Source organism: Anser brachyrhynchus (assembly GCF_964034855.1).
Source record: "Anser brachyrhynchus genome assembly, chromosome: W".
Classification (NCBI taxonomy): Eukaryota; Metazoa; Chordata; class Aves; order Anseriformes; family Anatidae; genus Anser; species Anser brachyrhynchus.
The window spans coordinates 12508481-12532265 of record NC_137704.1 but is presented as its reverse complement, the minus strand read 5'-3'; the positions used below and the strand labels follow the sequence as shown (position 1 = coordinate 12532265).

The 23785-nt window shown below is 45.8% G+C and overlaps 2 protein-coding genes across 5 annotated transcripts in view; one reads left to right on the top strand and one right to left on the bottom strand.

Annotated features, from left to right (window-relative positions):
- The window catches only part of LOC308184722 (uncharacterized protein), a 362730-nt gene that overhangs the window by 31725 nt on the left and 307220 nt on the right, over positions 1–23785 (top strand). The window lies entirely within an intron of this gene.
- LOC308184735 (uncharacterized protein) overlaps positions 18625–23785 on the bottom strand; it is an 82682-nt gene continuing 77521 nt past the window's right edge. The window contains exon 12 of one of the 4 annotated variants that reach the window (XM_080572149.1): positions 18625–19051. In XM_080572149.1, the coding sequence (XP_080428275.1) occupies positions 18947–19051 (105 nt within the window). In that variant the 3' untranslated portion in view covers positions 18625–18946. The remainder of the gene's footprint in view (positions 19052–23785) is intronic. The other 3 variants (XM_080572148.1, XM_080572145.1, XM_080572144.1) reach the window with 3 other exon arrangements.

Sequence of the window (23785 nt, the reverse complement as noted above, 5' to 3'; positions counted from 1 at the left end):
CATGTTATCAGCGCTCTTCTCATCCTAATCCAAAACATAGCACCCTACCAGCTACTAGAAGGAAAATTAACTCTGTCCTAACTGGAACCAGGACAGATATCCACCCCTTATTCCATACCATTTATGTCATGCTCAGGTTAAACTCTTTCCAATACCTTGTAATTAATCACCATTTTTCATCTATGATATATAGCAATCATGGTAGTGATGACATACAGTATTATATAATAATTAACATACTACAATTCAACTCATGGGCTATTCTCACCCAGTATCAAATCCCCTTGAGGTACACACCGGACCTCCCCATTCTTTTGCATTACCCACCAAGTGCATCCAGGTCCCTGAGCAAAAGCAATTCCACGAATGGGTTTGCCTTTTCCTGAGGCAGGAGTAGCCCAGACTGTTTTACCCAGCATGTTTCTTACGTGCACTACAGGAACTTTATCCCCTTCTACAGTGCGTAACAGGTTTGATTGGGCAGGTCCAGCTCGGTTGGCAGATCCCCTGGTATTGACTAACCAGGTGGCCTTTGCCAAATGTGTATCCCAATTTTTGAATGTCCCAGCACCCATTGCTTTCAGTGTAGTCTTCAACAGTCCATTGTATCGTTCAACTTTTCCAGAGGCTGGTGCATGATAGGGGATGTGATACACCCACTCAATACCATGTTCTTTGGCCCAAGTGTCTATAAGGTTGTTTCGGAAATGAGTCCCGTTGTCTGACTCAATTCTCTCTGGGGTGCCATGTCGCCATAGGACTTGCTTTTCAAGGCCCAGGATAGTGTTCCGGGCGGTGGCATGGGGCACCGGATATGTTTCCAGCCATCCGGTGGTTGCTTCCACCATTGTAAGTACGTGGCGCTTGCCGTTGCGGGTTTGAGGGAGTGTGATGTAATCAATCTGCCAGGCCTCTCCATATTTATATTTCAGCCATCGTCCTCCATACCAAAGAGGCTTTGACCGTTTGGCTTGCTTGATTGCAGCACATGTTTCACAGTCATGAATAACCTGTGCTATAGTGTCCATGGTCAGGTCCACCCCTCGATCACAAGCCCACCTGTATGTTGCATCTCTACCTTGATGGCCTGAGGTGTCATGGGCCCATCGGGCTATAAATAATTCACCTTTATGTTGCCAGTCCAGGTCCACCTGAGCCACTTCAATCTTAGCAGCCTGATCCACCTGCTGGTTATTTTGATGTTCTTCAGTAGCCCGATTCTTGGGCACATGAGCATCTACACGGCGTACCTTTACAACCAGGTTCTCTACCCGGGCAGCAATATCTTGCCACAATGCCGCAGCCCAGATGGGCTTGCCCCTGCGCTGCCAGTTGTTCTGCTTCCATTGCTGTAACCACCCCCACAGGGCATTTGCTACCATCCATGAATCAGTATAGAGATAGAGAACTGGCCACTTTTCTCGTTCAGCAATATCTAAAGCCAGCTGAATGGCTTTCACTTCTGCAAACTGACTCGATTCACCTTCTCCCTCAGCAGCTTCTGCAACTCGTCGTGTAGGACTCCATACAGCAGCTTTCCACCTCCGATGCTTTCCCACAATACGACAGGACCCATCAGTGAACAGGGCATATTTCTTCTCATTTTCTGGTAGCTTGTTGTACAGTGGGGCTTCTTCAGCACGGACCACCTCCTCCTCTGATGATATCCCAAAGTATTTGCCTTCTGGCCAGTCCATAATCACTTCCAGGATTCCTGGGCGACTGGGGTTTCCTATTCGAGCCCGCTGAGTAATCAGTGCAACCCACTTGCTCCATGTAGCATCAGTTGCATGATGTGTAGAGGGGACCCTTCCTTTGAACATCCAGCCTAGTACCGGCAGTCGGGGTGCCAGGAGGAGCTGCGCTTCAGTACCGACCACTTCCGAAGCAGATCGAACCCCTTCATATGCTGCCAATATCTCCTTTTCAGTTGGAGTATAGCGGGCCTCAGATCCTCTGTATCCCCGACTCCAAAACCCCAGGGGTCGACCTCGAGTTTCCCCAGGTTCTTTCTGCCAGAGGCTCCAGGTGGGACCATTCTCCCCGGCTGCGGTGTAGAGCACATTCTTTACATCTGGTCCTGTTCGGACTGGCCCAAGGGCTACTGCATGAACTATTTCCTGCTTAATTTGTTCAAAGGCTTGTCGTTGCTCAGGGCCCCATTCAAAAGCATTCTTCTTACGGGTTACTTGGTAGAGCAGGTTTACAATCAGACTGTAATTTGGAATATGCATTCTCCAAAACCCCACGACACCTAGGAAAGTTTGTGTTTCTTTTTTGCTAGTTGGTGGAGACATGGCTGTTATTTTGTTGATCACATCCATTGGGATTTGACGACGTCCATCTTGCCATTTTATTCCTAAAAACTGGATCTCTCGTGCAGGTCCTTTGACTTTATTTTGTTTTATGGCAAAACCAGCCTTCAGAAGGATTTGGACTACTTTCTTCCCTTTCTCGAAAACTTCTTCTGCAGTGTCACCCCACACAATGATGTCATCGATGTACTGCAGGTGTTCAGAAGCTTCCCCCTGCTCCAGCGCAGACTGGATCAGTCCATGGCAAATGGTAGGGCTGTGTTTCCACCCCTGGGGCAGCCGATTCCAAGTATATTGGACTCCCCTCCAAGTGAAAGCAAACTGTGGCCTGCACTGTGCTGCTAGAGGGATGGAGAAAAATGCATTAGCGATATCAATTGTGGCATACCACTTGGCTGCCTTTGATTCCAGTTCATACTGGAGTTCTAGCATGTCCGGCACTGCAGCACTCAGTGGTGGCGTGACTTCGTTCAGGCCACGATAGTCCACTGTTAGTCTCCACTCACCATTAGACTTTCGCACTGGCCATATGGGACTATTAAAGGGTGAGTGAGTCTTGCTGATCACTCCTTGGCTCTCCAGTTGACGAATTAGCTTATGGATGGGAATCAGGGAGTCTCGGTTGGTGCGATATTGCCACCGGTGCACTGTTGTGGTAGCGATTGGCACCTGCTGTTCTTCGACACTTAGCAACCCCACAACAGAAGGGTCCTCTGAGAGACCGGGCAAGGTAGACAACTGTTTAATGGCCTCTGTCTCTAAGGCAGCTATGCCAAGAGCCCACCGGAGCCCTTTTGGGTCCTTGACATATCCTCTCCTGAGGTAGTCTATGCCAAGGATGCACGGAGCATCCGGGCCAGTCACAATAGGGTGCTTTTGCCACTCATTACCGGTTAGACTCACTTCAGCCTCCAATACAGTTAACTGCTGGGATCCCCCCGTCACACCATAAATACAGATGGGCTCTGGCCCTTTATAGCTTGATGGCATTAGAGTACATTGTGCACCGGTGTCTACTAAAGCCTTATACTTCTGTGCGTCTGATGTGCCAGGCCATCGAATCCACACAGTCCAATAAACAGCTGTCCTGGGTCTGTCCCCTCCCAGCTCCTGCTGCACCCCTAGCCTGCCCGCTGGCAGGACAGAGCGAGAAGCTGAAAAGTCCTTGGCCTGGTGTAAACACTGCTCTGCAACAATTAAAACATCAGCATGTTATCAGCGCTCTTCTCATCCTAATCCAAAACATAGCACCCTACCAGCTACTAGGAGGAAAATTAACTCTGTCCTAACTGGAACCAGGACAGAAGCTGAACTGTTGCCATGTTTTCCCCCATCTTCTCTAGGTTGCTTAGGCCTGCCTGTGTTTGCCAAGACTGTCTTAAGAATGATAAAGTTGCTTAAGAGTCATAAGAAAACTGAAACGGGGGATGATCTTAGGAGATCTCAAGCTCAACTTCCTACTCAATACAGGGTCAGCTTGAAGACTGGAATCATAGAATCATAGAATATCCTAAGCTGGAAGGGATCCACAAGGTTCATTTAGTCCAACTCATGGCTCCAAACAGTACTACCTAAAAATTAAACCATATGTCTGAGAGCATTGTCCAAATGCTTCTTGAACTCTGGCAGGTTTGGGGCCATGACCCCTTCCCTGGGAAGCCTGTTCCAGTGCCCAACCATTTTATTACAATTTATTACATTAAGTCTGAACTGGGAAAAAGGGGAGTAAAGTCCTAAAGTGGCTCCCAATGCCATGAATGTTTTTTGTTAAAGGCTTCAATAGTTTTAATTTATCACAAATGCCATTTGGTATCATACTTAAAGGATCCGTTTTCTGGCCGTCGTTCTCCAGCATCTAATTCGTACTGAATCCACTCCTGATTACAATAGTGCCTCATTTTATCCTTTATCAAATAACCACCACCAAATTTAGACCAATTTCTGAGAATGCATCCCAGGGGAGAAGAAGCGGGGGTTCTGGACTGACCGCTTCCCATTTCCTCTAGCGGCTGCTCACACTCAGCTTTATTCTGATAGCTCACTGCGCAGTTTCCCGTTCTTGCTAAATCACAGCACCAATCAAGTAGCTCACAGAGCTATTTCCCATTCTTGCTAAATCACAGCATCTACATGTGAGGCTGACAGTTCGCTCTCTGTATACCCATAGGAAGATATAAATTGTACTCACCAGTCCAGTGACTCCCCTTGACCCCCAGACGTTCAGTGGATTCCTCAGAGCATTGCGTCGTTGTACCACTCGCCTGCCATGGACTCTTGGAGGGTCAAGGCCGGACCCCGATAAAATCACTGGTGTGCACTTGGTCTCTGGCGTGCTCCCCTCTGATGCCGATGCCATTGAGATGGACTGGGCAAGGCTAATTTAAGGGTCCTATCTGGGTCACCAAAACTGTTGTCCGTAGGTTCGTGCCCGGTGCAATGCACCAATAAGCACGGAGTTGGAATCCACATGAAGGTCTTTTAATTAAATAATTATATTGAGACAGGGAACAAGATAAAGGATGATGATTCCGTAGGTCTTAGCTAGCACAATTTTATGTTAACAACCCCAAAGATTAAAAAAGAATAAAAGACTGTATGCTTTGTATATTTTAATATTTTAGTTAATTCAGTAATATTTACATAGGAAAGTTTTTTATATATTAGTAGAAATGTGCTGTATTTTGATAAAAATTCACTTATTTTCTGTGCTGTTAATCTTTAAAGAAAAGAATGAGCTATAGCTATATAATGGCAGGCTTCAGTGGTTCCCTTCTGAGATGTGTTTTGTTATTGCTTAGTTTCTATTTTTACTGAAAATGTAAAATATTCACACCACGTGTTCATTGCTTTTAATCATGTTATTTTTATCACACACTGCCTTTTAAATGGAATGCATACAGACAAGTCCTAAATTAATTTGGTCTTCTACATAACCTGTACCTTTAGAAAGGGAAAAGTCCGTAAAGCAGAACTGATTCTTTACTGATCTTGGACTGGCTTTGTATACATTTTGCAGTACGTTTACGTATATCACTGAGGAATTATACTGTGTTGTATTTTTCTTTAATGTCAACAGAAGAACTATATTGTGTCACCTAATTTTTAGCTTTATGTATCACAGGACAATTCTACCAAAAACTGTTTGGCTATGGTAGAACTGTAGGAGTAGAGATTTATATCAGGAAGTTTAGTACTTCTTGGGAAAATACTTGGACAAAGCTAATTTACTAATTTACTTTAGTAAATTAGCAAATGAACCATCAAATAAAACATGGATTATGCTGATTTTACTCAGTAAACTGTGGAGTTTTTAATGGATTGAAATGTGTTCCTTCCTTCTGTGTTTGTGTGTAAAGGTAAATAAATGTCAAGCTAGATTTTGAAGGAGTGGGAGAAAGATGTCTCCTGAGCTAGTCCAGACAGCATTCAGCAAGAGGAGAGATGATGTGGGCACTTTTCATTTTGAATGCATCTTAAACTACATTTTGAATAGAATAAAATCCATTATCAGCATAAGTTACTAAGCATGGCAGTGAGTTGAAGCAAACTCTGTTAATTCTTTCTATTCTTAATAATTCATTAAAGAATCCATTCAACTGATGTAATGAAAAGATGAAGTCTCCCACTTATTATGTAAATATATATATAAATATTTTTGGACTGGAGCTAAAAATAGAAATAAAAATATGTATATACTTGAAAGCATTTTATGAACACAAACATAGCAATAAGCAACACAGAATCAAACCTTTATGATTATTTTGTTGTTTGTTCAAAAATATTCCCTTGTCAACAGCTACAAAATGGTTTTTATTCATCAGCATTTATTCAACATTTCAAATTTTTGTATATAATTAGGTGGTTCTTGAGGTAGCACATGGGGAATAGATAATAAACTAATGTTCTTTAAAGCTATGTGTAATTGACTTATTTAATTTCTAGGAAATTCTCCATAACACAGTTTTATTCTTATGTAGTTTATATAGACCTTAATCCTTTATCAATATCCATTAGTAAAGGCAAATTTGTATTTCAGACCCCTGGGCACTGAGATCATAGAATCATTAAGGTTGGAAAAGACCTCCAAGATCATCTGGTCCAACCATCCACCTACCATCAATATCACCCACTAATATCGTGTCCCTAAGCACCAAGTCCAACCTTTCCTTAAACACCCCCAGGGACGGTGACTCCACCACCTCCCTGGGCAACCTGTTCCAATACCTGAATAGATCATAGAATCATAGATGCACGGAGCCAGCTGTAACTGACTGGGTTATCCATAATAAAAAAAATGCTCAAAATAAAAACAAAGAATATTCAAAATAAAAAAATAAAATCAACTAGGGTAGCCAGTGGCTCTTTTCCTTATAGAAATGAGTAGTCTGTTTATGTCTGAGGCAAATTAAGTAGTTTCAATAGAAGAGAGGGGTGACTAAGTCAACAAGGAGTGTTAAAATTGAGTGTCTTTAGAGTTATTGTGTAAAGAAAGTGAAGACCTAGGAACAAAATAGTATGAGACAAAAATGCAAACATACATGCACTTTTATTGAAAACCACCTGACAACATGTATTGAACTTATGTGGCAAGGTTTTGGTAGTGGGGAGGCTGCAGGGGTGGCCTATGTAAGAAGAGTCCAGAAACTGCCCCATGGCAGATAAGAGCCAGTTTCAGATGGCTCCAAAAGGGACCTACCACCACCCAAAGCTGAGCCAATGAGCAATGCTTGTTGTACCTCTGTGAGAGCACAGTTGAGAAAGAAAGAAAAAAAAAAACTTCTGCACAACAGCAAATGGGAGAGAGGAGTGAGAAAATGTACAAAAACAACCCTGCAGACACTAAGATCAGTGAAGAAGGAGAGAGAAGGTGTTCCAGGCATGAGAGCAGAAGTTCCCCTGCAGCCCATGGAGAGAACCATGGTGGAGCAGACTCAGGGCTGGAACTGCAGCCCATGAAGAGGAGCCCAAGGTAGAGCAGGTGATCTGGCAGGAGCTGCCACCTGTCATACTGGAGCAGTCCATTCCTGAAGTACCACGTGGTACAGACTCATATTGTAGCAGTTCTTGAAGAACTGCTGTATGTGGGGATAGTCCACGTTGGATCAATTTGGGAAGGACTATATCCCATTGGGAGGGACCCCACACTGCAGCAGGGGAAGAGTGGACATGAAAGAGTGGCAGATGACGATGCAACTCCCATTCCCTGTTCCCCTGTGCTGCTTTGGGGGGAGGACTTAGAAGAGGGTGGATAGGGAGGTGGTTTTAGTTTGCTTTTAGTTCTCACTGTCCTAGTCTGATATCAGTAGGCAATGAATTATATTAATCTCCTAATGATGAGCACATTTTGCCTGTGATCTCTGTCCTTATCTCAACCCTTGAGCCCTTTTTCGTCATGTTTTCTCCCCCATTTCCTTCGAGGAGGGGGAGTGAGAGAGCGATGTGGTCAAGTTTAGCTTGCCATCAGTGTGAAACCACCATGCAACATAATAAAACAAGTTGTTTAGTATTTTTTTCCTTTTATAGGTGGATCTGGCATATCAATCTCACTACGTGACTTTTCCTACTTCTACAAAGAAACCTGACATTAACCGTAACAGTTTACAGCCCTGTGTACTGGGTCTGGCTGAGATGGAGATAGCTTTCCCTGCAGTGGCCCATATAGTGTTGTGCTCTGCACTTGCAGCTAGAATAGCCCTGATATCATACCAATGTTTTGTCTATTGCTGAGAAGTTCTGGCACAGCATCGAGACTCTTTCCAGACCGCCCCCAGAGCCAGTAGGCTGGAGGTGGAGAGGGGACATCACCAGGTCACCTGACCTAAACTGACCAAAGGGATATTCCATACCATATGATGTCACACAGCAATAAAAGCTGGGAAATGTGAAGGAGAACAGGGGGATATCATTATGAAGATGTCTGTCTTGTGGAACGACCGCTACATGTATTGAGGCCCTGTTTCCAAGGTCATGGGTGAACATTGCTCATTGATGGGAAGTAGAGATATTTTTCTTTCTTTATGCTTCCACTTGGCCTTTACTTGTTTTTTCCCTCTTTCTTTTCCCTTTAATTAAATTGTCCTTATCTCAACCCCTTTTTCTTTACCTTCTTCTACCCATCTTCTTTTGAGTATGAGTGAGAGAGTGGTTGTGGTGGAGTTTAACCGCCCAGCAATGTAAAACCATCAAAGACCTTTTTGGTGCCCAACGTGAGGCTTGAAGGGTTGAAATAACAATAGATTTGATCAGAGCTCTTTAGAGAGCACTTGAAATTATCATAGTTAACAGTTGCTAGTCATGTTGTCTTGTTTGCTCTTAATATTGTTTTATGTGATCTATGCCATGTTCTCCCTTTTGCTATAGAGCAGATCTGAGAGCTTGCTATGGTGTGTGAGAAACAAAGGTGTGTTACTGCAATAGAAGGTGTTTTTGCAGTGGAAAATCCTCTAGCCTCACATATTCAAAAGTGATTGTGCAAGCATGACAGTAGCATAGCAGTGGGGAGTATGTTAAGCAGATAAGGGGAAGGTCCCACTGTCCCAAAATAAGGAGGGTAGCTAAGAAAAACAGGACAAGCAGTGCGAAAGCAGGAAAAACAAAAATCACAGGCCCTCTAGTCACGAGAGAAGGAAAAAAAAAAAAAGGAAAAGGAGAAATTAATGATTGGTCAAATAAAATTGTACATATATGGTTTAGTAATAAGCGCCGAGTAGTTTGTGAACCTGTAGTACTCAGCCAATGAGGAAACAAGGGAGGAATAAAGCATTGGGTAATAGGGAATATAAAGTTATAATATACTTTTACTGTGCACTCCTGCTTGCAGGACGCCCGACATTGCAATCGTGAATAAAATAGCTTCACAGAAGATCCTGTCTAAGAAAATATTTCTCAAATAGTGTTTGTTCTTTTCTGTTCACTGTACTGTAAAGCACTGGCCTTGAGCCAAATCTGGTATTCAGGCCATGGGTTGCTATCATCTCTGTCCTTTGGGAACTATCTCTTGGAGAATACTAACTACACTCTTTTTTTTTCCTCTGGAAATCAACTGGTAGAGGATACCAGGAATGGTAGCTCCTCCTTCTTTCTCTATGGGCTAATTACAGTAACTTTTGAGTATTTTTGTCCTGGTTTCAGTTAGGATAGTTAATTTTCCTCCTAGTAGCTGGTAGGGTGCTATGTTTTGGATTTAGGATGAGAAGAGTGCTGATAACATGCTGATGTTTTAATTGTTGCAGAGCAGTGCTTACACTAAGCCAAGGACTTTTCAGCTTCTCGCTCTGTCCTGCCAGCGGGCAGGCTGGGGGTGCAGCAGGAGCTGGGAGGGGACAGACCCAGGACATCTGACCTCAACTGGCCAAAAGGGTATTCCATTCCATCTGATGTCATGCTAAACAATATATAGGGGTGGCTAGCCGGGGTGGGGGGCCGGCTGCTCGGGGATAGGCTGGGCATCGGTCAGCGGGTGGTGAGCAATTGCATTGTGCATCACTTGTTTCTTACACATTATTATTATTAGTACTACTATCATTATTATTATGATTATTATTATTTTATTTTCTGTCCTAATAAACTGTCTTTATCTCAACTCACCGGCTTCACTTTCCCGTTTCTCTCCCCCATCCCAGAGAGGGAGGGGGGAGGGTGAGCGAACGGCTGTGTGGTGTTTAGCTGCCAGCAGGGTTAAACCACAACAGGTAGCCAGGAATTAGAAGTCAAGGAAGCTAAGCAGCTGGAATGCCTCTCTAGAGAAAGGGTCACTGACAGAGAAATTGGGAGAGAGGCCCAGGTTCTCAGTCTCCCGAGGCAACTCCTGTCAGGTGTGAAGGAAAGGTATCCCTTCAAGGAAGATACTGTATATCAACTAGGCAAGTGGACCACCATGGAGAAAGGTCTCCAGCACCTGAGGTAATTAGTTGTGCTGGACATGGTTTATAGTGATTGGGACAATGACCAGACACGCAAAGGTTCCGATGAAGTCCAGTGCATGCCATCCATGTTGCAGAAGTTTGTACGGAGCATAGCATTATCACATGCCAGCACGGTGGCAGCGATGAATTGGAGAGATGGGATGGGACCAGCAGTGGAACGTGTATCTAGCCAACTTGGGCAATACGAAGAAAATCTCTCTGTATGGGCCTGCATCTTGGCTGTGGAGAAATTGTCCCAACAGCTCCATCACCTTGAAGAACATATATCTTCCTCCTCACCCAGATGGACCAGTATCTCAGCTCCTAAGAGTCAGCATTTTCCTGCTTGAGGGAGAGAGTACCATAGACACACAGCACGTAGTACCCTGGGGTTTATCTGCACGATCACAGGGAGAACATGAGGAAGTGGGATGGTGAACCTACCTTGACCCTAGTAGCTCAGGTACGTGAACTGCAAGGAAATACAGCAGCCAAAAGGGTGTCCCCTAGGAAAATTACTGTTCCAGTTTCTGTTGGACAGTCCCCCAGAGAGAGTAGAAGGGCTGATGATACTCTGGACCCTGATGGAGGGACTTCTGCTTGGCATTTGCAGGAATTAAGTGACAGATACTCCAACCAAGGCTAAAGGAGGCCTGCCTCTGGTCAGGCAGAGGAAAGGGACAACAGGATTTACTGGACCAGGTGGATCCGATGGCCTGGCACATTGGACCCGCAGGAGTACAACGCTCTAGTGGACACCAGCGTGCGGTATACCCTAATGCCATCAGGCTACCAATGGGCAGAACTCATCCGTATCTCTGGAGTGACAGGGGGGGATCCCAACAGCTAACTGTATTGGAAGCTGAACTGAGCCTAACCAGGAATAAGGGGCAAAAGCAGACCAGTTGTGACTGCCCGGAGGCTCTGTGCATCCTTGGCATAGACTACCTCAGGAGAGGGTACTTCAAGGACCCAAAAGGGTACCGGTATGCTTTTCGCATAGCCATCTTCAGTGCAGAAAAGATAAAGCAGCTGTCTACCCTGCCTGGCCTCTCAGAAGACCCTTCTGTTGTAGGATTGCTGAAGGTTGAAGAACAGCAGGTGCCAATCGCTAACACAATGGTGCACCAGCGGCAACACCACACCAACCGAGACTCCCTGATTCCCATCCATGAGCTGGTTCATCAGCTGGAGAGCCAAGGAGTGATCAGCAAGACTCACTCATCCTTCAGTAGTCCCATATGGCCAGTGCAAAAGTCTAATGATGGGTGGAGACAATCAGTGGACTACCGTGGTCTGAAGGAAGTGACGCCACCGCTGAGAGCTGCAGTGCTGGACATGCTAGAACTTCAGTATGAACTGGAGACAAAAGCAGCCAAGTGGTATGCCACAATCAATATCGCTAATGTATTTTTCTCCATCCCTTTGGCGGCAGCAGCAGCATGCAGGCCACAGTTTGCTTTTACTTGGAGGGGTGTCCAGTACACCTGGAAACAACTGCCCCAGGGGATATCAATTGTAGCATACCACTTGGCTGCCTTTGACTCTAGTTCATACTGAAGTTCTAGCATGTCCAACACCACAGCACTCAGCGGTGGCGTGACTTCATTTAGGCCAAGATAGTCTACTGTGAGTGGCTGCAGGCGTGGCCTCTGTGAGAAGAATCCAGAAGCTGCCCCATGTTAGATAAGGGCCAGTTCCAGCCAGCTCCAAAAGGGACCTGCCACTGACCAGAGCCAAGCCAATAAGCAATGTTGTTTGCGCCTCTATGAAAGCATATTTAAGAAAGGGAAAAAACTGCTGTGCAACAGCAGCTGGGAGAGGGAGGAGTGAGAAACAATCCTGCAGACACCAAGGTCAGTGAAGAAGGAGGGGGAGGAGGCGCTCCAGGTGCTGGAGCAGAAGTTCCCCTGTTGGGGGGGGAACAGTATTTTCAGCAGCAAAGGACTCAGGAGCGCAGGTAGTTTTTTTTTTCATCAGCCCTGTTGGTCAAAGGGAAGGGGATTGAAAGGGCCAGATGAATCTGGCAAATCAACAGATGATTACAGGACTGGCGCCACAGACAGGGTTTCGGCTACTTAGACCATGGGACTCACTTTGAGAAACCTGGTCTGCTGGGGCTGATGGAGTCCACCTGTCAGAGGAGAGGAAGAGCATCTTCAGTCGCAGGCTGGTGAAGAGGGCTAAACTAAATTCCTGGGGGAGGGGAACCTCAGTCCATCCCACTCCTCCCAGTTTGACTCCGGTGTCAGTGACAGATGTCCAGAGCCTGGAGAAGGGTCATGGGTCAGCAGGAGAGCAGCTCAAAGGAAGTCCAGCCACTCCAGCCAGTGAGTCAGCCTCACCAGGGGCCCAACTGAAATGCCTCTATGCTAACAAACATAGCATGTGGAATAAACAAGAGGAGTTAGAGATGTATGCATGCCTGCAGGGCTATGACCTCATTGGCATTACAGAGACATGGTGGGATGGCTCCCATGACTGGGGTGTTGGAATTGAAGGATACAGGCTCTTTAGAAAAGACAGGCACTAGAAACAAGGAGGGGGTGTTGCCCTCTATGTCAATAACCAGCTGGAGTGCATGGAGCTCTACCTGGGGATGGATGAGGAGCTGACAGAGAGCTTATGGGTCAGGATTAAAGGGAGGGCAGGGACAGGTGACATTATAGTGGGGGTCTGCTACAGGCCACCCAACCAGGAAGACTGAGTGGATGAGGCCCTCTATAGACAGATAGAAGCAACCTCACATCCACAAGTCCTGGTTCTCATGGGGGACTTCAACCACCCCAATATCTGTTGGAGGGACAACACATCAGGGCATAAGCAATCCAGGAGGTTCCTGGAGTGCATTGATGTAACTTCCTTCTCCAGGTGGTAGAGGAGCTAACAAGGAGAAGTGCTATGCTGGACCTTGTTCTCACCAACAAGGAGGAGCTTGTGGGAAATATGAAGCTCAAGGGCAGCCTTGACTGCAGTGACCGTGACGTGGTGGAGTTCAAGATCCTTGGAGTTCAAGAGAGTACAGCAAGCTCTCTACCCTGGACTTTGGGAGAGCAGACTTTGGCCTCTTCAGGGATATGCTTGGTAGAGTCCCATGAGATAAGACCCTAGAGGGAAGAGGGGCCCAAGAAAGCTGGCTAATACTCAAGGATCACCTCCATCAAACTCAAGAGCAATGCATCCCAACAAAGAGGAAGTCAGGCAAAAATGCCAGGAGGCCTCCTTGGATGAAGAACGAGCTCCTGGAAAAACTCAGGCATGAAAAGGAGGCCTACAAAGGGTGGAAACAAGGACAGATAGTCTAGGAGGAATACAGAGACATTGTCCGAGCAGCCAGGGATCAGGTTAGAAAAGCTAAAGCCTTATCAGAACTAAATTTGTCTAGGGATGTCAAGGGCAACAAGAAAGGCTTCTATAGGTACATCAATGATAAAATGAAGACTAGGGAAATTTGGGGCCCTCTCCAGAAGAAAACAGGAGACCTGGTCACCTGGGATATGGAGAAGGCTGAGATACTCAACGACATTTTTGCCTCAGTCTTCACCAACAAGAGCTCTAGCCACACCACCCAAGTCCCAGAGGGCAAAGGCAGGGAGTAGGGGAATGATGAACCACCCACTGTAGAAGATCAGGTTAGAGACCAGCTAAGGAACCTAAAGGTACACAAGTCCATAGGACCTGATGAGTTGCATCCGTAGGTCCTGAGGGAACTGGCAAATGTAGTTGCTAAGCCACTATCCATCATATTTGAGAAGTCATGGCAGTCCGGTGAAGTTCCCACTGACTGGAAGAGGGGAAATATAACCCCCATTTTTAAAAAGGGAAAAAAGGAAGACTCAAGGAACTACAGGCCAGTCAGTCTCACCTCTGTGCCTGGCAAGATCATGGAGCAGATCCTCCTGGAAACTACGCTAAGGCACATGGAAAATAAGGAAGTGATTGGTGACAGCCACCATGTCTTCACTAAGGGCAAATCGTGCCTGACTAACTCGGTGGCCTTCTACAATGGGGTTACAGCATTGGTGGATGGGGAAGAGCAACTGACATCATCTACCTGGACTTGTGCAAAACATTCAACGTTGTCCCTCATGATATCCTTGTCTCTAAGTTGGAGAGACATGGATCTGACGGAGGGACCATTTGGTGGGTAAGGAATTGGCTGGATGGTCTCACTCAGAGAGTTGTGGTCAACAGCTTAACCAGGGAGTATATTGAAACAAGGAGTAATGGTTTAAATGGAATTTAATTAAATCTTTTTGATTGAGGGTTGATTTAGGTTAGATAAAAGGAAGAAATTCTTTATTATGAGGATGGTGAGGCACTGGAACAGGTTGACCAGTGAAGTTGTGGATGCCCCATCCCTGGAAGTATTTAAGGCCAGGTTGGATGGGACTTTGAGCAACCTGGTCTAGTGGGAGGTGTCCCTGCCCATGGCAGGGGGTTTGGAACTAGATGAGCTTTACAGTCCCTTCCAACCCAAATCATTCTAAGATTCTATGAAATATCAGATTTAGAGAGGGGGAAAATAAGATTTTTGTTGCTGTAGTGGTTAGAATCCCCAGCTATATGTGAGCCCAATTTGGTATAGACCGTAGGATCATAGAATCATAGAATCATAGAATCATAGAATGGCCTGGGTTGAAAAGGACCTTAAAGATCATCTAGTTTCAACCCCCCCTGCTCTGGGCAGGGTTGCCAACCGCTAGAGCAGCCTGGCCAGAGCTGCATCCAGCCTGGCCTTGAATGCCTCCAGGATGGGGCATCCACAACCTCCCTGGGCAACCTGTTCCAGTGCCTCACCACCCTCTGAGTGAAAAACTTTCTCCTAATTTCTAACCTAAATCTCCCCTGTCTTAGTTTAAAACTATTCCCCCTTGTCCTATCACTATCAACACATGTAAACAGGCATTCCCCCTCCTGTTTATACGCTCCCTTCAAGTACTGGATGGCCGCAATGAGGTCTCCCCGGAGCCTTCTCTTCTCCAAGCTAAACAAGCCCAGTTCCCTCAACCTTTCTACATAGGAGAGGTGCTCCAGCCCTCTGATCATCTTAGTGGTCCTCCTCTGGACCCGTTCCAAGAGCTCCACATCCTTCTTGTGCTGGGGGCCCCAGGCCTGCACGCAGTATTCCAGGTGGGGTCTCACAAGAGCAGAGTAGAGGGGGACAATCACCTCCCTCTCCCTGCTGGCCACCCCTTTTTTAATGCAGCCCAGGACATAGCTGGCCTTCTGGGCTGCAAGTGTGCACTGCTGGCTCATGTCCAGCTTCTCGTCCAGCAGGACCCCCAAGTCCTTCTCTGCAGGGCTGCTCTCAAGTTCTTCTTCTCCCAGTCTATATAAATACCTGGGATTGCCCCAGCCCAAGTGCAACACCTTGCACTTGGCCTTGTTCAACCTCATTAGGTTCTCATGGGCCCACTTCTCCAGCCTGTCCAGGTCCCTCCGGATGGCATCCCTTCCCTCTATTGTATCCACTGCACCGCTCAACTTGGTGTCATCTGCAAACTTGCTGAGGGTGCACTCGATTCTGTCATCTATGTCGTTGATAAAGATGTTGAAGATGTCCGCCCCAAGACAGACCCCTGAGGGACACCACTTGTGACTGGCCTCCACCCAGACATAGAACCGTTGACCACAACCCTTTGGCTGCGACCGGCCAACCAATTCTTTATCCACCTAACAGTCCATCCTTCAAATCCATACCTCTCCAATTTAGAGAGAAGAATGTGGTGAGGGACCATATCAAAGGCTTTGCTCAAGTCCAGGTAGATGATATCCATCACCCTTCCTTTGTCCACCGATGCCATCACTCCATCATAGAAGGCCACCAGATTGGTTAGGCAAGATCTGCCTTTGGTGAAGCCGTGCTGGCTGTCTCGGATCACCTCTTTATCTCGTGCATGCCTTAACATGTCTTCCAGGAGGATCTGCTCCATGAGCTTCCCAGGCACAGAGGTGAGGCTCACCGACCTGTTTTTCCCCGGGTCTTCCTTTCTCCCTTTCTTAAAAATGGGAGTAATGTTTCCCTTTTTCCAGTCACCAGGGACTTCACCCGACAGCCATGATTTTTCAAATATGATGGAGAGCGGTTCGGCAACCACATCAGCCATCTCTCTCAGCACCCTGGGATGTATACCATCTGGCCTCATGGACTTATATACATCCAGTTTCCTTAGGCAGTCCCGGACTTGTTCCACTGTCACAGTGGGACAGAATCTGCTCTTCTTGATATAAGTGAGACCATACAAATTTCTTGGTCTATCAAAAATATTTTATTGAACAGATGATTAAGTAAGCAAGCACAAGCAAAACAGTGCTGGGCGGCTGGGGAGTCTCCGCTCCACCACAGCACGCAACTTCCCTTTCCAGCGTCACTGTTTTATAGCATTCAAGTTCCGGCTTGTCAGGACTTGTTGAGCCTTCTGAAGCTGCGCGGTCCGTTGTTGGGGGTCGTTGTTTTTCACGAGTGGTACTCATGTTCAAGGGAGGGAGGGTCGTGAAGCAGCAAACAGGATGTCTTGCGGTGGGTTGCTTCACAGAATCCTTTGTTTTAACAAGGATGTTTTCCCAACCTCCCTTCCTCATTATCTACTCGCTTAATCCCCTTATCACAATGTTGTGAATTGCGAAACCTTATCAGATTCTTTACATCCTTGAAGACAATGAACAACCCCCCTACTAATTTATCACAATCCCTCCTTTTTCTTTTTCCAACATATTTTGTTCATTGAACTTCTGGAGTATTCGCTTGCTTAACACTAAAGTCTCTGCACCATCTTCCTCCTGCTCCAGGGATTCATATCTCGTGCGCACAAGCATAAGATGAGCAGCCTCCAACCGGTTTTTTACTATCGCGATTACTCGACTGAATATACATGGTCCGAAAGTCAGTGCTAATATAAACAACAGTAAAGGTCCTGCTATGGTTGATAGTAAGGTAGTGAGCCAAGGCGAGTAATTAAACCAGGATTCGTACCAATTTTGGCAGGCTTCATTTTCTCTTTTTCGTTTTTCTAACCCTTCCCGCAGTTTTGCCATGGTGTCTCTTACTACCCCAGTGTGATCAGCATATACACAACACTCCTCTCATAGGGCTGCGCATAGTCCTCCCTGTTGTAAGAAAATTAAATCCAATCCTCTACGATTTTGAAGCACCACTTCAGATAACGATCTAACAGATTTCTCTAAAGCTGATATAGATTGTTCGATGCGGGCCAAATCCTCATCTACAGCAATGCGTAGAGAGGTAAATTCTTGACTTTGTTTTACCAGAGAGGCAATTCCAGTTCCGGCTCCTGCAGCCCCTAGAACCATCAGAGTGGCTAAAGTGACAGCCGTAATAGGCTCCCTCCTCTTTAAGTGGTATTCTGCCACAGTATGTTGGGTGTACATATATTCCTCAGAGTGGTATAGAATCCTTGGGATAATTACTACCTGTACACAGAAATCATGAGACGAGTTGAACAATTTCAAAGATAAGCATGGAGTTACCCCCAGAGATGAACATACCCATCTGGTATTATTGGCGGGGATCAACCAGTCATGTGACTGATGCCCGTTCTCGATAATATTACATAGGTCTATTTTCCCTTTTGGAACTGTCCCTATACATCTACCTCTTCCCGTAACTTGAGTTAGCGTTATCCCGACCTCCTGTCCCCAACTACATTTGTGGGGGTTGGTTTCATTCGAGTACTCAGGGGTCCCCACATCTCCTATTGCTTCTTAGTACGGAGGCCTAACACTAACACATAACCAACACCCTCTTGTTATGTCTGCGTTTGTTTGATTGAGCACTTGGAAACTGGCATTTATAACTTTCCACATACCACTTATAGGGGCAACCATATTTCCCTCAGTAACGCTGGGGAGTTGTGTTAGAAAGGGTGCTGTTTTGGTTGTACTCGTGCTTCTGCTAGATTGTGTGGAACGGGGCACTTTATGAAGTTGTTCTTTATCTCCCAAACCTCGGTTGGACCCGATGAGTTGCGGTGTCTCTGGTGGCCTGTTTTTCTTAATTAGAATAAATCCTCCTCTGTCGGCCCCATGCTCATAGTATCGTACTCCCCAAGTTCTCCCAAGAATCCATCCCTGATCCGTAGGGTTAGTTACATTCATCCACAGAAACGTGCAGTTCCCTTTTTGTACGGTCCCTGCTCTACGGTGATAGACCGCCTCAACCCTATTCCGATTACTGCAACCCTTAGGCCCAAATTGGACAGTTAAATATTTATCTTTTCCCCCACCTGGATTCCATGCTGAGGCAATAGTTTCACAACCCCAGTAAGCGCAATAATACTGAGCTGGGGAATTACAGTAACCTTTTCCTGGGTTAGAGGCTGGACAAAGATAGAAATCTGATTGATTATTGCACGGTTTTACGGTTGTTATGTTGCAAAGGTCAGTCTTAAAGCTAGGGGCACCAGCCGTGGTGATTTGCTGTACCACAGTGGCGTTGTCCCATCTTATGAGACTCCACTGAAAAGGCTGGTGTGGGTGATGTTGAGTCGTGATGCAGGATGCAATCACCGCGAGAACCCTCAAATACCGGTAGGAATGGCCGAGGCTCATTTTTCCCCACCTATTCACTCCTCTGCCTCACTCGTCAGTTGGGTTGCAGCCAACTACAAGGTTATAGTTCTTCTCGGCAGCAGTAGTGGTCTTCAGGGGCTAGGAGAGCCTCTGCCTCTACCCACGATACTTATCGGGTCCGTCGCAGGGTGAGCTTCAGATCCTCAGTTCCTGGAGTAATCTCCCACTTTTCGTCGTGGATCGGTCCCTTAATGCGACTGGCGTGTGTCCACCCCTTTTCTGCGGTTCGGACTGCTGTTTCTGTAGTGAGCAAAACAACATAGGGACCTTCCCATTGTGGTGTCAGTGAAACTTCTTTCCAAGTCCTTACCAGGACTTTATCTCCTGGCTGTACTTTGTGTATTGCCATGTCCAACGGGGGACGCTGTGCAACTAGACCCTTTTTCTGCAACTCCTTACGCCTATTCATTAATTGTATTAGGTAGGGTTTTAATTGGGCATCTTGCAGATGGGGATGATCAAGGGGTACTTCCAGATCATAAGGCATACCATACAACATTTCAAAAGGCGAGATTCCCAGATCGGTCCTGGGTTTAGTGCGTATATTTAGCAAAGCTAGTGGTAGGCATTTTATCCAAGAAGTTTTTGTTTCTAACGTTAGCTTAGTCAGTTGTTTTTTAATTTCCCCATTCATTCGTTCTACTTTTCCTGAACTCTGAGGATGCCATGGAGTATGATATTCCCAATTAATTCCTAAAGCTTTCATAGTGTCACGGGATACCTTAGACGCGAAATGTGGTCCCCTGTCGGAATCAATTGTTTCTATGATCCCATATCGGGGAATTATATTTTCTAGCAATATTTTCACCACGGTTTGCGCGGTAGCTCTTGCCGTAGGGAATGCCTCGACAAAATTCGTGAAGTGGTCTACAATGACTAACAAATATTTGTATCGCCCCGTTTTTGGAAGTTCGGTGAAATCCAGCTGAATTTTTGCAAAGGGTCGGTGTGCCAATTCCCGTCCACCCGGAACCCTTTTTCTCATATGTTGCGCATTTACCCTCCGGCAAGTCATGCAATCGTTTACAATTCCCTTTGCTATGTTGTATGCCCCTATACACATGTAATTCATGGCAAATTGATCTACCAGCGCCTGGGTACCCCAATGCGTGTGTTCATGTAACCTCCGTAGCACCCTCAGTGCCATTGTTTTTGGCAATACTTTATGCCCATCAGTTAGGACCCATTCCCCTTTTTCAGTTTCCCTTATTCCCATCTGTTTCATTTTCTGCTTTTCTATAAGGGTAAAACAAAGCAATGGAAGCGGAATAGGTCCACTTGACCACAGCGAATTGGCCGGCCCACATTTGTAACAATTTTTATAAGGAGGTGTTTCTTTCTCAGAGCAGTTGCACTCTATTCCCTCGACTCCCCACTCACTCCAGCAATCATAGCAGGGGAATTTCTTCAAATCTTTTCCCCTTCCACAGCTCGGGCAATCTGCTCTTTTCGTTACCTCATATACATACATGAGGGCCGCCTTTTTTGCCTCTCGATCAGCTAGGTTGTTTCCCCTAACCTGAGGACTCAGTCCTCTCTGATGTCCTTTTACGTATACCACAGCAATCTCCTCTGGCTCTCTAACGGCTTGTAAAACCTGAAGAATTAATCCCTGATGAATCAGCCCTTTCCCTTGAGAATTCATAAGTCCTCTCTCTTCCCATATTTTCCCAAAGGTGTGTATTACCCCACAGGCATATTTAGAATCAGTGTATATTGTACCACTTTTATCCTTTAGCAATCTCAGAGCTCTCAGCATAGCATATAATTCACAGGCTTGTGCCGACCAGCTCGGGCTCAAAGGGCCTGATTCTATTACTTCAAACGTTCTCCCATCTATTAGTGCATATCCCGATTTTCTTTTCCCTTCCACTACCCTCGAGGATCCATCTATATATATTCGTTCCCCTAAGGGTAATTCTACATCTTCTAGGTCGGGTCTTAGTTTTACCTGTTCCTCTATATTTCTGAGGCAATCATGTTCAGGCTGTTCACTCGGTTCACCATAAAGGAATTGGGCGGGGTTTTGTACTGAGGTTGTTTCTAACGTTAACTTTGGTGAGGATATCAAGATTCCCTCATATTTCAACAGCCTTGCATCTGTAATCCATTTTTCAGCCTTCTGCTGGAGAACCCCGCGTATATTGTGGGGAGAGATGACTTTAATTTCTCCCCCAAAAGTAATCTTTTGAGCTTCTTCTACTAACAGGGCAGCTGCCACTACCACCTGTAGACAGCTAGGCCAGCCACGACTAACAGGGTCTAGTAGTTTAGATAAATAAGCCACAGGTTTTTTGCTTCCTGCCCATTCCTGGGCAAGCAACCCATAAGCAGTTCCTCCAGTGCTATTTACAAATAAGAAAAATGGTTTCCTTAGTTCAAGGAAGCTTAAAACTGGGGGATGTATAAGTTCTTCTTTTAACCTTTCTAACTGTTCTTCATCTTCCCTGGTCCATTTGAGCAACCCATCCTTGTCCAATTTCTTATACAAAAACTTGACCTTTCCGCTATAATCTTCTATCCACTGTCTACAATATCCTGTGAGCCCCAATAGTTGCCTCACCTGCCGTTTGGTAGATGGGGCTTTTAATGCTAAAATTCCCTTGACCCTCTCTGGGTCTAATCTTTTAGTCCCTTTGTTCAGTAGGTGGCCTAAATACTTTACCTCTTCTTCCACAAACTGTAATTTTGATTTGGAGACTTTCAGTCCTCGCGAGCCGAGGAAATTTAGTAAATCAATACTGGCTTGTTTTACAGCCGATTCTTCTTTCCCTGCCACCAGCAGGTCATCTACATATTGAATCATTGTTGTGCCTGGCACTTTATTGTACTCTTGTAAAATTTGCTCCAGGGCCTGCCCAAACAGATTTGGAGATTCCGTGAAGCCCTGAGGAAAAACTGTCCACCTCAATTGTTGTTTTCTATGTGTATCTGGGTCCTCCCATTCGAAAGCAAAATAGTCTCTGGATTTTTCGTCCAGGGGGCATGCCCAAAATGCATCTTTCAGATCGATTACACTATACCATCGATCGTCCGGATGTAGTTGACTCAACAGGGTATGTGGGTTTGCCACCACAGGGAACAGAGTAACAGTTCTCTTATTAATTTCCCTTAGATCATGTACTAGTCTATATTTACCGTCTTTCTTCTTTACTGGTAAGATAGGGGTGTTAAAGGGAGACATGCAAGGCTCTAACAGTCCCTGCTGGAGCAGTCTTTGAATTTCGGGTTTTAGTCCCCTCCTACCTTCCTCTGAAAGGGGATATTGTTTTATCCTGACTGGTACCTCCGGATTGCTTATGGTTACTTCAAAAGGGTTTATATTTAATTTTCCTACACTTTCTGGAGTGTACCAGACCCCAGAAACAATGTTAGCTTCGTCTTCTACTTGAAGCGGGCATAATTTGATTTCTAACCGTTTATCTATTACCTCTAACCCTATTCCCAATTCTATGATTAAATCCCTACCTAACAAATTATATTCAGCCTCCGGTACTAGGAGTAACGATCCCTTACCCATTTTAGAGTCTGACTCGACTGTCACTTCTTTTATAACAGGGACCCCGAAGGGCTCCCCTTTTGCTCCAATTACCTGAACTTTTTCTGCGGAGGCCCTACATCCAGTGGGTAAGGTTTGGACTGTGGATCTTTCAGCCCCTGTATCTACAAGGAATTCTACCTCTTCGCGCTGGGGACCCACTTTTAATTTTATCAAGGGCTCGCACTTATTTCGGGTCCCCAGCAAATAGAGCCCCTGACACCCCTATTCACTCTTAAACATTCTTTCGTCTTCCTTTCTTTGTCTACACTCTCTCTTCATGTGACCCTTCCTATTACAATAAAAGCAGGTCACGTTTCTTTGTTCTTGATTACCCTTCTCATCCTTTCGAAACTTCCCGTGGATTGGGCCAGACCTCCGACTTGGTCTGATCCCTCTCTGACCTTCCCGTACTGCTGCCATCATCATGCGTACTTGCTTTCGCTCCTTCTCATCCTCCCTGCGAACATATACTTTCTGTGCCTCTCTCAAGAGTTCATCCAAGCCCCCGTCCTTCCAATCCTCTATTTTTTCTAATTTTTTTTCTAATATCTACCCATGACTTTGCTACAAACTGAGTTTTGAGCAGCGCCTCCCCTACCGGGGTTCCTGGATCTAATCCACTATATAGCTGCAGGCTCTTTCGCAGCCTTTCCAACCATTCCGTAGGGAATCTTTCTTTTGCTGCTCATTGAAGGCTTTATTTATATTTTGCCCTCTAGGGACCGATTCCCATATTCCTTGAATTATGATGGTTCTTAGGTCTTGCATGTGACCTCTATGTACGGGATCCTGATTATTCCAATTTGGCGACTGCATTGGCCACTTAATATCTGCAGCCGGACCTTGCTGGTGCTGCTGGTCCCAAATTCGCATACCAGCGCGCTTTATCATTCCTCTCTCCTCTGAGGTAAAGAGGATTCCCAGGATGGACTGTAATTCCTCCCAGGTATATATATTCGGACCCAAAAATTGGTCTACTCGCTCGGCCACTCCCAGTGGGTCCTCTAATAAATTTCCCATTTCCTTCTTGAAGTCTCTTACATCCCCTGAGTTAATGGGAACAGCCACGTACCCCATTCCCGGCTGGGGTCCCCCTATTGCTATTTCCCACAAAGGGTATAATCCTTCCTTTAAGTCAAATCTTTGATTTCTTGCCCTGCTCCTAGTTACTGACCCTTGTGTCTCGTAGTCCGATTCTGATTCTCCTGATACTGTTGACTCAGAGGGTCCATTAAGGACGGGGGCCGTCGGTGCAGGCGGTGGAACATAGGGCGGGGGTGGTGTTGGGACTTCTAAGTCTTTCCTCTTTTTATCCCACCCTCCTTTTTCTTTTAAGGGATACAGATACGTCCTTGTGTCTGAAATTATCCAAAGGTAGGCATACTCACTTTCTTCCAAGCTAAATGGCTCCTTAGAATTCACGTAGATATTGA